This window comes from Natator depressus, chromosome 4, assembly GCF_965152275.1.
Source record: "Natator depressus isolate rNatDep1 chromosome 4, rNatDep2.hap1, whole genome shotgun sequence".
In the NCBI taxonomy this organism is placed as follows: Eukaryota; Metazoa; Chordata; order Testudines; family Cheloniidae; genus Natator; species Natator depressus.
The window spans coordinates 56235576-56250437 of NC_134237.1; the positions used below are offsets into that span (position 1 = coordinate 56235576).

Below are 14862 nucleotides of genomic sequence, written 5' to 3' on the forward strand. Positions count from 1 at the left end.
CTGTCACTTAATCGCTCAGTCCCTCAGTTTTCTTCATGCCTAAAATGAGGATGATACTTTCCTGCTTCAGTGTGTTGTTTTTTGTAAAGCCCTGTGAGATCCTTGGCTACACGGCATGAAGAAGTGCAAAATATTTTATTGCTTTAATGAAGAAGAACAGCTGACACAATGCGATTTCTTTTTCCTGTGTAGTGTAGACTCTAAAGCTGAGCCAGCCATCCACCTAGTTTCGTCCAGTGATCATTTGAAATAGAGGAATGTGAAATCACTCACAGCTGAAGGTTGAAGATGTATTTGCAATAGTGCTCCTGTAGTGAGTTGCCTAGGCCTGGGAAATGCTCTCTTTGGGATTAAACCTTTTGTAGATGAAGGTGAAGAACAGTAATATTCAGCCTCGTTAAAGAAGTAAATATTTAAGAACAAAGCAAAAAATGCACACAGCAAAAAATGCACAGAGCTCCTAAATGTTTGTTTAGTGTGCCAGAGAGCTACTGTTGCTGCTGTTAATTATTTGTATTACAGTTCAGGGACCTCTTGTTCTAGGCACTGTACAGTAGTACTACTCAGACCTCAGCAGTTCAGGAGCCAAGTTAGTGGTCAACATTATGCAAAAGAACCACAGTAGTGTGAATTAATTGTTTCATTTTCTATAGTGCTATAAATTCATATTTAAACAGTATATATTACAGTACCAGTATTATATTATCAATGTTGCTGCATTACAGTAGACACAAACTGTATTTCTGTTTTCCTGTTCTGAAATGCACAAAAGAAGTTTGTATAATAGTGACCAGGGCTACATTTGACCATACTGTTTGTGTTTTGAGTGTGTCTCAGCCCTGGTCAAGAACCCTGTTTTGGAGCCTCATGGTTTCACCAGAATATGGAGTCTCCCTCTCACCTGCAGCCAGTTTCCTTCTCCTCTTGCTGGTTTGGTAGGCAATAAGGTTCCTTATTCCTCCAAAATCCTGTCCCATTTTGTTCCTCTCTCCTTCTAGCTTTGTCACCCTGACTCACCTAATCTCTGTGTTTTTAAACAGCTGAATTAACTCCTCACGTTTGTACTCTCTTCTGGGGAAATTCCACTGCTCCAAACTCCCCTGCCTGAGATCACCTGGAATTAATTGGATTCTTCCAGCTCAGGCACCCTCTTTAGTATACTTATTGCCTTGCCAGAGAACAGTCATTAGAATGCTAACAACCTCTTTTGTTTGTCTATAGCTTCTTCTAGACAGGGTGTGTGATATATGACAGAGTCCTTGTCAGCCCGTGGTTAGTTTATTACATAATGAGAGTTAGAGTTATACATAGAGCTCATAAAATAAATCAGAATTCATAAGTTGTCCATAGACAGATTCCCCAAATCACCATAGAATGCCTTTCTGGATGTTTGTGAGCAGTGGGTTAGGAAACTAATGATCAAAGCAAAGCAACAGTAAATCTCAGGATGGCTGAAATCCTGAAGAGGAAAACCAGTGTCAAAGGAGCTGTCAGGGGAAGGAGGAAATAGCAATGTCCTGAACACAACAAAAGTCTTGGAGATAATTACTCCTATTTGTCTGACTACCAAATGAATTCCCATCAGCCTTGTTATGTCTACAATCAGTCAGCTTATCTCCCTAAAAAACTGAAGTGGTTCCTTTCTGTAGCTTTGGGTGGTGATGCAAATTCGCAATCTCTGTACAGGTGGCAGGTGACTTTAATGACAGTCTTGAACCTTGTTATGTTCTTTCTGTGTGATTATCTGAGGTCTTTAAGTTATTTTAGAGGAAGAACACATTTAAACAGCTTTAAAAAAGACATGATCCAATTATACAGAAATCATACACACTAGTTGTGCTCATTTTTGTAGCCTGCTATTGTTTCATCATTGTCACCCACTCAGTGACTGCAGTTTTTGGAGGTGTGTGGGGGTATTTGGCACTTGTTTTAATTCTGCCTTTTGTGGTACAAGGGCAGTAATGCCCACCATTTTTGCAATTCCACTGAAACAGGCACAATCTAACTCGACGCTGAAGTCATGTGTTTCCTACATGAAACAGGGTTGGCTATCGCTTAGAATGTCTTCAAAAAGTGGTTTAGACAGCTAAAAACAGTGCACTAGAATCACTGTGTCATATTATATGGGATAAACTGAATACATGTTACCAGAGGGAGGGTTATAAAATAATGGGCTCTGCATTGCAGCCTATTTTCCTCTTTCTCTTACAGCAGCTCTTTTCAATCCAGGGAATACAATTACTCTTGATTTCTGGAAGAGGAACAGCCTTTGGTCTGCAGTTTGCTGTAGCATACAGATATACATATGCTTTATTTTGTTTTAACTAAATTATAATTTTAAAATGCTTTAGCCTAGGACAGCTGCTGTAGCTGTATGCTTTAGATTTACCAGACTGGCATGAAAGATCATTGCGCTAATGTGTTAGCTGCTCCACTGAGACTTCACAGTCTAGGTTTAAAGAAACCTCTGTTCCAGTGTTGGCTGATCCATTTCTGTACAAATGAAGATTTATGCGTGCTGTACACGTTCCTTCCAAGTGGTGGTGGGTCTTTTTTCTTGACCAAAGGAGGGAGTTCCTGCCCTTTGGATGCTGTCCCCTGCTCTGGCTCAAACTACAACAGTAGAAACTGCATCCAGCAGTGTATCTTCCCCCCAACCCTCACCAAAAAGTCTGAGCTTTCATACAGTGAGAAAGTTTAATATGCATGGAGTGTGTTGTCTGGTGCTGGAGAATACTGGATGGCATATTGAATCAGAAATAGCCAATACCTTTTGATATATGTCTTATTGTAATAAAACATTTTAAAAGCACTTTTACAGAGTTTTGTGTCAGTAATACAGTGTGATATGACAGACACAGGGCTGCCAAACCCTTCTATGAAACAAATCTATTTTCTAAAAAGTTAGAGTGTAGATTCTTTTCACAGGCTCTCTCTCTTGCTTGCTCTCAAGATAAGAGACTCCTCGGTAGCTGTGTTACCTTAGGAACCAGCCAGATAAACATCCAATAAAATCTTGTTTTCAGGAGTTTGTTTCTGAATATCAGTATGAAATCTCTAGCTTATTTTCAGTAAGGCTATTCCTCCTTCCCCCTCCCCCCCGATTCTCTATACCAGACAATAACATTTCTTCTCAAAGAGAGATGATTATGTCAGGGTTTTTTTCCACAGGAAACACATTGCATTCATTTCAGCCTTTAGGAGCGTGGATTTCTTTAACAGACTGCCTTAAATTTGAGATAAGATATACTAGTAGGTTTTTATTATCATCTTGGTAAACAAGGCTTTTCTTACAACTTTATCTTTAAATATCTTTTTGTGTAAATAACTTTACCACAAATATCCTTTTTTTAAAAAAAAATCCTGCAGTAGGGGGCTTGTGCAGCACAGCATTGGAAAGATTTTTTGTATTGAGTAAAAACTTCAGTTTAAAAATAGAATCAAATCAGTGGTTCTTTAGGTAGCCAAGTATAGTAAATAAAAAAAGAAAATCTAAAATACAAGTAGGTCAGGTGGGTGCTTCATATTTTTGTTATTAGTGATTGTTTCACCATGTTATGTCCAGAAATAGGGTTTTTCATTGCTGCATCATAGACCATGAACTCTTGATCTGTAACCACAAGCTGAAACTGACAGGCGAATTCAAGAACAGTACCACAGTGCTTTCTCTACAGCTGAATCATATTAAGAGAATACATCAAAAAGTGGGGGAGGGAGTAACACAGAGCTCAGAGGTGCCTGCAGTTCTAAAGGTTTTTCCACTGGAAATATTGGATTTACACTAGGCTCCCAGAGAATATATCTACATTTGTATTCAGTTTTACACTGTGCCTCAGGTGAGGAGCAGTGCATTTTTCTTGGTTGATACACTACTGATCATCTTGTGTAGTAATTCACATAACATGAGACATACATATTGATCTGAGCATTTCATTTCTTCCCCTACCCCTCTCTGGATACATTCTTCTCTCTGTCTCCCCCCTCCGCCAACACTCAAAGGGAACCCATCTTTTATGTTGTATTCATCCTTATGAATTATGTTTCTGGATGAGAGATTTTTAGTAAAAAATGTAAGTTTTGTTTCTAACCCCTCAACGTGATCTCTCTCTCTCTCACACACACGCACGCACGCACAAAACTAGTTGTTTTTCACTGGTACAGCTGGTTAAATAATTAGAAACAGAGTAATACATTTGGTAGGGGTTTTTTTGTTTTGTTTTTTTAACCAAATATTCATGGATGAATATGTTCATTATTCACTGGTTGAGAGCCAAGGATGCCAAATCTGAACTGCAATTCGAGAAGGCACTTCATTTGGTAGAACATCCTTGAGTTGTTGGTGGTTGCTACATTTAGTGGTTTAAGTAGGTGCTGATATACTTTAGTTTTGGCAATAGAGTAAACAAACCCAGAATATTTTTTTTCCTTTATACTTTATATGGGTTTCATAAATCAACCTGGCACTGGTTTTAAAGTGGGAAATGTTAAAAGTAAATAAAAAACAATCCGTATGATGTTTTTAAATGTTGGGCTTATTTAAATACAAACATACTTTAAGACCCTCAGCAGATGTAAATCAGCATTGAGTTATTGAAGTCTGCGAATTGGGACCTTAATATTTTCAGGCATGTACAAGTCTGCACCTTACTTAACCAGTAATGTAGTCAGATTAGCATAGTTAGCCCTGCAGGATGATTGGTGATGATGCCTGAATGAATGTTACCAACATGTTCGTCATTTGAATTGTGTTTTTACATAGGTGTTGCTTGCACTTCAGCGCCTTTATTCCACAAAAGATACGGATGTTCATTTTTTTTAACCACTTGGCCTTTTTTGTGTGTCCTGAAATGAGATTCAAAATAGGGAGAAACTTCAGGTTTTTGTGTCTTTTAGTTTTTTAACATATGAAATTAGAAGTAGTGTGTGTAGTATGTGGGAAGAATGGGAGTTTGTCTGTGTTTTACAGTCACAGAGTTTAAAACAAGTTTAACCCTGGTCAATAGCTATTTCTCCTTCCTGGCACGTGTGCACCTGAGCATGCGCACACACAATATAAAATATTCTTGGATGGTAAAGTCATTGCGACTTCTCGTCAGCTCTGTTCACAGATGAGCACATTGTTTATGCTCAGCAAATAAGGTTATGAAAAAGGTTTGGGTTTCTTTCTACGCCAGATTTCATTGTGACTCATAAGTATACAAGTTACTGTTTTCCAAAGATTCTGGTTGGTCTGAATCTTCAACAAACTGCCCAGGTTGTGTGGCCTCTCGATCTCAGTCCAGAAGCAGCACAGTGAGCATTGTTCTAATATCACTGTTGGGAGGGGCTTTGTTCTCTTGACATCTCCACAACCCCTGACAGAGGCCATGAAGGCCCATGCCGTGCTCAAATGTGGCACTAATGCTGAGACCCAGCATCATGATCCCACCATTGTAATAGCTACAACCTCTTTTGAAAGCCTCCAGCCACACATGGCTTAGTGCAGTACTGAAAAGATCTTAAAATAGATTTGTCAAAACTTGTAAAGGCGTAGGTAGTGGCAGCTCAAATAATAGCCTGCAAGATGTGGTTCCATTGTATCTGCCTTTATTACATAAGGAATTGGAAATGTTTGCATTTTTTTCGAGTTTATCATCACTTGGAGAGATGTCTTTGTCCTGGGATATAGGGCATGTAGGAGAAATACTTCGTCAGGACATTCAGAACCATGGCTGGAAAATCAGTTCAGCGACCCCACTAATCTTGAGTTTTAAGGAGTTCAGTAGTCACAGAGTCCCACATGGAATGTTTCTGATGTGAAAGAGAATTGCATGCAAGTTATTAATGTAGCCCTGAAAAATTTCATCCCTTAGCCCCAGTCAGACTCGTTCACCGATGGTCTCATGGTTGAATACACAGTCCACCACAACACCTACCTCAACTACCAGAACTCCAGCACTGTCGTCTTTCCCCTTCCCCACCTCTGCCACAGGGAGTGACAGACCAGCTGAAAGGTACAATGTACACTTCAATTTTTGTTGATGTTTTCTTTACTTCCGTCTCTCTCTATCATTGTCCTAAGGAAAAAAGCAAACTTGGGTCTTAATGTACAATAGAACCTCAGAGTTAGGAACACCAGAGTTAGGGACTGACCAGTCAACCGCACACCTCATTTGGAACTGGAAATACACAATAAGGGAGCAGCAGAGATAGCCTTCTCCCCACCCGTCCCAAATAAGCAAATACTGTACAGTACTATGTTAAGTGTAAACTACTGAAAAAAAACCCAAAGGGAAAGCAGCATTTTTCTTCTGCATAGTGAAATTTCAAACCTGTATTAAATCCAGTGTTCAGTTGTAAACTGTTGAAAGAACAACTATAATATTTTGTTCAGAGTTACAAACAACCTCCATTCCCGAGGTGTTTGTAACTCTGAGGTTCTAGTGTAACACAGCAGTGGTTTTCAATCTGGGGGTCCGCAGACTATGTCTAGGGGGTCTGGGACGGGTTCTCATGACCACAGAACAGTGGTTTTCAACCTGTGCTCTGGGGCGTCTGCAGGATTTCAATGATTTCCAACGGGGTCTGGACCTCCCTTCAGAAATGTTCAGGAGTCTGCACATGACGAAAGGTTGAAAACCACTGTAATACAGAAACCACCGCAAATTCAAGAATGTAGCCATTTGCAAGCAGAGAGATGCCTCATACTGCTCAAGGTGGTAGTAATAATTGCTTGGGGAATAATGCCAACAGTGTGAACTGTCTTGAGTGGATCTCTACTTCTTGCTTATAATGTATCTTATTTGCTGTTTTCCTCAACTATTTAATATATTACAGGTAGATGGTCCCTAATCAAAACACAACTCCACCTGTATTCCTTTGCCTTCCATATCAAATTCGAGCTTCTTGTCCTTGCCTTCAAGACTCTGCATAATTCTTCCACTCTCCATGTCTCTACTTTCATATTTTTCTCCTCACTCCTTTTGCCCCCTCGATCTCCTCCCACTCTCGTCATTGTGCCGCCTTCTTTGTTTTCCCTCTGCCTTCTGCCCAGGATGCACTAGGCCTCTATCACCTCATCTTTTCCTTCTTAAACAAAGGACTGCTGTACTACTAACTTTGCTAGGGAAAGCAGTCAGACATACTAACAAATCCTCTACGCCACTTTGTCAAAAATTCTGGTTTTGGCCACGTGTTATACTGTGCTACCGCTGTATTGTCCTTTTGACTCTGCACGTTCATTGGGTCAGGGACGGTGTCCCTTCCAATTTTTTTTGTACAGTTTTTTCGCTGTGAGGACTCAACAAATGATGAATTAATAGCATGGTTACTTTGTCAAAATAATGCATTGTAAAGCATCCAGTTACTGTTTATTTAGCCAAAAAAGCTCTAAGATTTCTGGTCATGGTAGCTTCAGAAGTGCATAGTTATCCTGGAAAAATTTGCAGTGATATTTCATTATCAAACCTCTTAAATACATCTCTAGAATAGTGTCCAAAATTTTACATAGGACAGAACATGTTCTGTGGTTTTCTAGACTGTTGTATGGTAATAAACTACAAGAACAGTTCAAATACAGGACAGCATACAGGAAGACTGAAAACATGAAGTTGAAATTCCCTGAATAAATGGGTCTCAATATCTAAAGATTATGATTTTAAGATTAAGTACTCTATCCTTTACCTAATGTTTGTTTCATTGCTGATTTCCTTGGGCAGTGTTTTACATAGTTTGTTTTTAAAAGTGAGATGTGCACAGGTGTGTGTGCATAGCTATGATTACATGTACAAACTGGATATGCACAAGTTCAGATGGCAAGCTGTGAAATGGAATTGTGCTGTTTGTGTGTGCAAATTAGGAACACGCAATTGTGCACATGAAATCCTGTGCTTAAAGTTCTGAAATTGGGCCCCAAATGTGTTATAAATGGATATTAGTTTCTTTTAGCTATTGATAAGCATATTTCATTTTATGTCACACTTTCAGTGTTCTCAACAGAAGAGCAAGAGCAGTGTACCCTTGTGAGGCAGAACATAGCTCTGAATTATCTTTTCAAATAGGAGCAGTTTTTGAAGATGGTAAGTACTCTGTACACACAAATGTTAAAACAAGCAAACTGAAAACCCTCCTAAATGGCCTCAGACAAAAATACATTCATAACTATTAGTGATATGGCAAGGTGGCTGACTACAAATAGTCCGGAACTTAATGGATTTCTGGCGTATTGGTATACATTTTCTTGGGCATGTATTAGCGCACTGTGGTGGTGATACTCAAGGCTCAGATGAGGAGGCACTTGCAATTGTGTAGAAATGCTGATTTGGCAGCACAGAAAAGCATCTCTGTATGTGAACTTTCTTTTTCACAAACTTAGCTTTGTAAATTCCACGGGGCTTTGTGTTGAGGCATCATTTTCCTAAGTTTACCTCAGGATTTAGAGCAGGATAGGGATTTTGGGGGGCGAGGGGGCAGGGAGGAATGGTGAATATATGTATATAAGGGGCGAGTATGCATTACGTTGGGCCAAGTGATGGTGTATGTCTATGCACACAAATATACAGATAAATATGAATGTCCATAAAGAGATCCTCATTTTGAGGGTGTACTTGCCAACCATCCTGATTTGTCCTGGGCATCCCAAATTTAGTTCATCTATCCTAGCTTCCCATCAGCTGCTTCTGTCCCAGGGACACTGAGTTGACAGGAGCTTTTCCTGTAGTTCTGCCCTTGTGCTAGCAGGGGCTATTATTTAATTCCTGAAGATCTAGGAGGGGACTGGACATGTCATCTACTCCTAAAAATGTCAGAGAAGGAGTAGCCAGCCTGGCTTCTCCCCACCAGGAGGACAGCAGAGTATGCGGGGACATGGAAGCAGGGGCTGTTGTGAAGGATTTTAAATGTTATGTTTGGCAGTTATTGCCCTATGAATGCAATGTACTATGCACTGCTATTAGAAAAGCATCAAATGATAGCAAGAGTACCCCACAACCTCCTCTGTTACAAGGCCTTGATACATGGTGTCACATTGAAAAAACCCCAAAACTTAAGTTCATCAAAATGCTCACCCAAATTTTGTGCAGTTTGAAGCTCCCAAGTTATTCTCTGAAAATTTTGTAAAAAATGCTGAGATCTGTGTGCTGGAACAAGGGGCACACTGATCCAGAAGAGCCTGGAAATTCTTCCCTTGGCCAACATACCTGGTACCTCCGAATTTATTCCCAGTTGTTCAACTTGCTACTAGTGTCAGAAAGTTGATATGCGCTGTGTGACAGATATCGCAGCTCTGCTGTCAAACTGGGAGGGCGTATCTAGCATCGTCTCACAGGGGTCAGTCCAGGGTCCAGTCCTAATCAATATGTTTTCATTAATAACTTTTTGGTAGTGGAGTCAAGAGTATACTTACAAAATTTGCAGATGACGCCAACCTGGGAGGGGTTGCTAGCACTTTGGAGGACAGGATTAGAATTCAAAACAACCTTAACAAATCGGACAATTGGTCTGAATTCAACAATATGAAATTCAATAAAGACAAGGGCACTTAGGAAGGAAAAATCAGATGCCAACTACAAAATAGGGAATAACTGGCTATGTGGTAATACTACAGAAAAGGATTTGGGGGATTATAGTGGATCACGAACTGAATATGCAATTGCAAAAAAGGCTAGTATTGTATTAACAGGAATGTCATATGTAAGACACAGGAGGTAATTGTCTGCTCAGCTGGGCACTGGTGAGGCCTCTGTTGGAGTGTTGTGTCTAGTTCTGGGTGCCCCACCTTAGAAAAGATGTGGACAAACTGGAGAGAGTCCTGAGGAAATCAATAAAAATGATAAAAGATTTAGAAAACCTGACCTATGAGGAAAGGTTCAAAAACTGGGCATACTTAAGTCTTGGGTGGGGGAAGACTGAGGGGGCACCTGATAAGTTCTTCAAATAGTCTGTGAAAAAGAAGACTGTGATCAATTGTTATCCATGTTCACTGAAGGTAGGAGAAGTAACGGGCTGAATCTGCAGCAAGGGAGATTTAGGCTAGACATTAAGAAAAACTTTCTGTCAGGTTAGTAAAGCTTTGAAATAGGCTTCCAAGGGAGGCTGTGAAATCTCCATCAGTGGAGGTTTTTCTGAAGAGGTTGGACAAACACCTGTCATGGACGGTTTAGGTTTACTTGGTCCTGCCTCAGCACAGGGACTGGAACTGATGACTTCTCATAGTCTTTTGCAGCCCTACATTTCTCTGATTCTGTGATCTTTGGGGACCATTGTATTAAGTTAATTAATGGTTTATATATGACTGTGTTCTACTCCATGGGGGAAAGGTAACCACAGCTCCTCCAGGAACTAAAAGACTGTGTGGGTGATGAAGCTGAATCACTGGGACTAAACAATTCCAGAGAAGGTTCACCCTGTGAGGTGGTTTGCATAATACTGGGTTTTCCAGAGACTAGGTAAGAAAGAAAGGGCTTTTGGTATAAAACAATGTTTTTTCAATCTTTTTTCATTTTGAATGGAGGTGTGGACCCCTTGGAAAACTTAGAGTCTGTGAACCACAGATTGAAAAACACTTTCTATGGTAACAATAGCCTTTCACTGACCCCTTAGACAGACCCCAGGTCTGCAGACCCCAGGTTGAAAACCACTGCTATAAAAGGATGAGCTTGAACCAACTAGTGGCCTTCTTTCTGATCAGCCAATGGACCGGACCTTCTGCTACAGTGGGTCCCCCAGCCTTTGCAGAAGGGTTGGAAAGAATTTGGCCTAGTAAGGACCCGTAAGACTGATGGGTGACCCCTGGTACATTTAAATCTGTTTGTGTTTATTGTGTTTTCTCTGTAACCTTAAGAATAATTTGCTTGCTTAGAAAGAGCAGAGTGGTGACTTGTAACTGCGGGCAATGCACTGTTGTTAGTGAGCCCCTGGAGAGAAAGCAAAGCACAGGCATTGGCCAAGAGGCAGACTGGCTTGCTAGGGATATCATAGTGTAAGGCAGAGAGCTGTGTAGCCTAAAAACCTCTGGTCAGAAGGAGTAGGACTGTCCAGAGTCAGTTGATGGCTGGAGACCTGACTGGGTGCTCCTGGAGTGGACCATGTAGGGGGGATACATGTGCAGTTACCCTGAAATTGTGACACACTGTCCTACGGGAAGGAGGGATTAAATTGTGCGCAGCCAAACTATACTGACTGGTATGTGCTTAGAGTGACACACAGACACCAAGGAAGAGAATCTCTGCAGTGTGCCCGTAACGCAGGGGGAATTCCAAGTTCCCAGCTTAGATCCAGTAGGAAAAGGAAAAAAGTACACAGACTACAGCAGCTAAAAAATCAACGCACAGGCATATTTTTTTAAAAAAAGATAGCTAAATATGGCCCATATATTCAGCAATGCATCCTACTAACTGTTATATTGGACAAAAAAATGCGTGTGGAAAGTTTCTCAGAAACTAAAAGCTTTTCATCACCTCCCTCTCCCCCACCCCACCAGAATGTTCCTTCTGAGTTTTTTAACAAGCTGGAACAAGTGGGGAGTTCAGCAGAATGTTTTTTTCACTGTACAAGAACCCCCTCTCCCCCCCCCCCCCCCCCCGAAAAACAAACTTAATTTAAGCAAAAATATCGTATATCACAAACTCTTGTTTGGCTGTGCAGAGACATATTCCCCCAAACAAGTCTGCTCCAGGTTTCAGGTCTGTGTGTTACAGCAGATGAGAAGATCTGGGGCTCCCAGTCACACTCTTCTCCCTCCAGTACTCTCAGTAAAGGAATGTGCTTGGTGGACGTGCTTCCTGTCACAGAGCTGCCTTGCAGGCAGATCACGTCTGCATCAAGTTAGGTGGGAGACCTTTTAAAGAGAAATTAGCTAAATGATTGTTCTCTTCAAAGTCTCTAACGCAAGTTATTTTAATTTACCATTTTTTTTAACTTGACTAGGAGGGATCTTCATCAGTCAGAGATCCACATAGAGGAAAAATCTGGGTTTTTGAAGCAAATGGTATACAGGGTGGGCTTTCTAACACAACACCGAGGGCTGAATCCTGCCCTGTGTTGCACTCTCACCAGCTGAGTCGGGGAGAAGGGACTGTTGGGAGCTTCGTCCCCTCTCTTGTGCACTAATATGGCCACAGGCCAAGATTCTTTCCTAGAGCAAAGGAAGGGTCCTAGGAGTGAGGCCCAGTTGCCCAAATCCAGGGTGCACCCAACAGGGCATGGTGTTTCAGTTACAGCGCATGGCCAGGCCCCCAGCCAGCTGGTACTTTATGTCCAGGGGGATAGTTAGGAGCCAGGACTTATGTTGCTGCTTTTTCAAAGCAGCAGTAAAGTTCGTCCAGCAGCACATCCTCTATCCCTTTGCCTGCTTTGCCCTCCTTCTTTGCACCAGGATAAGAAGAGTTTTGGGCTGAAATCCTTCTCACCCTGGCCGAATTCTGCCCTTGGATATGTGGGCAGTGCTCTTAGCGGCAGACTGCTTTTGGACTATATCTTTCCTAAAAGTTGGACTATACAGTAATTTGTAGTTAGGGATGGGGAATAAGAATGGGATCATAGTGAAAGCTAATTATAGCCTTACCAATGGACTCACTGCTTTTTATTTATTTGGTTTGGTATCACGCACAAGGTCCTAGATGCCAGGCAAGCAGAAAAGAAAGCAAAATTTATAATCTAAAAAGCAAGACAGGAAAATGGAAACAACAGAGAAGTAATGTGGTCAGGGTGAGACTAGACATGTCATAATGACAGTGTTTCATAACGATTCCCATTTGGACATATCATAAACAGGCTTTGTCAGAATGGAAAGGTATTTAGGGGTCTCATGTTCTTCAAATATTTTAAAGCCATCTCCTTGTTTTTAGCCTGTCTTTGAAATTCCTTCAGAGAAGTACCCGTCTCTTCACCTATTATAGTATCTACCCCCTGGTGCATTTATACTGAAATCAGACTCCATTGAATCAATTCAGGTTCTTCACTTACTCAATTTAAATTCCCATATGCCCTAATAAGCCCCCAAATGAAGAATTAAAATAATAATACATCAGTTTTGCTGCTCTACCAATAACCTTAACTATCAAAGTGACAATGCATCAATCAAGTTGACATACAGCTAATATCAACCATTAAAGAAACTGTTAAATTAGTGTCTGACAAAAGGTGTTGCTTCCATTAGGGTTTTATGTGTCTCCCCCCCTCCCCCCAGCTCTGTCAGCTCTTGCTGTTTTTCCTGTCTTCCTGCCCCCCCGTTCTTCTTTCCTTTTCTCCCCCCTGCTTTTGCTCTTGGTCTCACTGTTGTTAATCTAACAATGCTCTCCCATCAGTTATTGTCATGGACACGTCCTTTTGCTCAGCCTGGCCCTAGGCTGAATAACAGCCTTTCTTCCTCAAGTGCTTGCTCATGTCTATTCCATTCTAGGTGCGTGCGCAGTTGTCTGAGACTTTTGCCTTAGCAGTATCCAACTTGCCACAAACTAAATGTTCACACAGACATGACCAACAGTGGGTTAACTATTCCTGTTTTATTCCAGAATAAGAGCATCCACATATGGAGTTAATCAGAAACAGCTATTCGGGAACAGCTCTCGATGTGGACAAGCCCTTGTTGACTCAAGCAGGTCTCTGGGTGGGGTTTCTTTCAGGTTCTCAACATAATAAGAACATAAGAAATGGCCATACTGGTCCATGTATTCTGTCTTTTGACAGTGGCCAATGCCAGATGCTTCAAAGAAAACAAACAGAACAGGGCAATCACCAAGTGATCATCCCCTGTCATCCAGTCCCAGCATCTGGCAGTCAGAGATGTAGGAATACTCAGACCATGGGCCTAAATAAGTTTTTGCAATTAGGGTTGCCAAGCATCTAGTTTCGACCAGAACACCTGGTTGAAAAGGGACACTGGCAGCTCCGGTCAGCACCACCGACTGGGCCATTAAAAGTCCAGTCGCCAGTACTGCGTGGCTAAGGCAGGCTAGTCTGTACCTGTCCTGTCTCTGCGCTGTGCTCCAGAAGCAGCCAGCAGGTCCGGCTAGTAGGCGGGGGGGAGGAGAGTCAGGGGGCTCTGCGCGCTGCCCCCGCCCTAGCACCAACTTTGCACCCCCATTGGCCGAGAACCAAGGCCAATGGTTGCTGCAGAGGTGGTGCCTGTGGTGAGAGCAGCGCACAGAGGCTCTTGGCCCCCTCACCTAGGATCCGGACCTGCTGGCCACTTTCCGGGCGCACTGCCTTAGTCTCGCTGTGCTGCTGACCAGGAGCTGCCCAAGGTAAGCCCACATTCCAAATCCCTCAGCCCTGCCCCTGAGCCTGGAGCCCCCTCCTGCACCCCAAACCGCCCATACTCAGCCCCACCCCCCCCCAACCTGGAGCCCACTCCTGCACCCAAACCCCTCATCCCTGACCCCACCCCAGAACTCTCATTCCCTCCCACACCCCAACCTCCTGCCCCAGCCAGGAGCCCCCTCCTGCACCCTGAACCCTTCATTTCTGGCCCCACCCTGGAGCCCGCAACCCCAGTTAGAGCCCTCATCCCCTCCCGCCCAGCCCAGTGAGAGTGAGGGAGAGCGAGCCACCAAGGGAGGAGGAATGTAATGAGCAGGGCCCTGGGGAAGGGGTGGGTGGGGCAGAGGGTGTGGCCTCAAAAAGGGGGAAGGGCTAGGGTGTTTGGTTTTGTGCAATTAGAAAGTTGGCAAACCTATTTGCAATTAGAAGTAAGACCATCTATTTAGCTTACCTAGGTAAAACTGGTAATATTGTAAGGGCCATCACTGTGCTATTTTTAAGGGTAACTGTGGGATGTGTCTGTCTGTGTTTGTGTGCGTGCGTTTTAGTAGTTTCTGTGGCACTGCTTAGACCTTCACCCTGGAACCTCTCTCCAAGTTTGCCTCCACTATGAGGTAATGAGGG

At 42.4% G+C, this 14862-nt stretch overlaps 1 protein-coding gene across 2 annotated transcripts in view; it reads left to right on the top strand.

Moving 5' to 3' along the window:
* ARHGAP10 (Rho GTPase activating protein 10) overlaps positions 1–14862 on the top strand; it is a 250288-nt gene that overhangs the window by 230353 nt on the left and 5073 nt on the right. The window contains exons 21-22 of one of the 2 annotated variants that reach the window (XM_074950968.1): positions 5853–5993; positions 7966–8057. The exons of the other annotated variant lie outside the window; for it this stretch is intronic. Coding sequence (XP_074807069.1) covers positions 5853–5993; positions 7966–8057 — 233 coding nt within the window. The remainder of the gene's footprint in view (positions 1–5852; positions 5994–7965; positions 8058–14862) is intronic. 2 annotated transcript variants of the gene reach the window in all.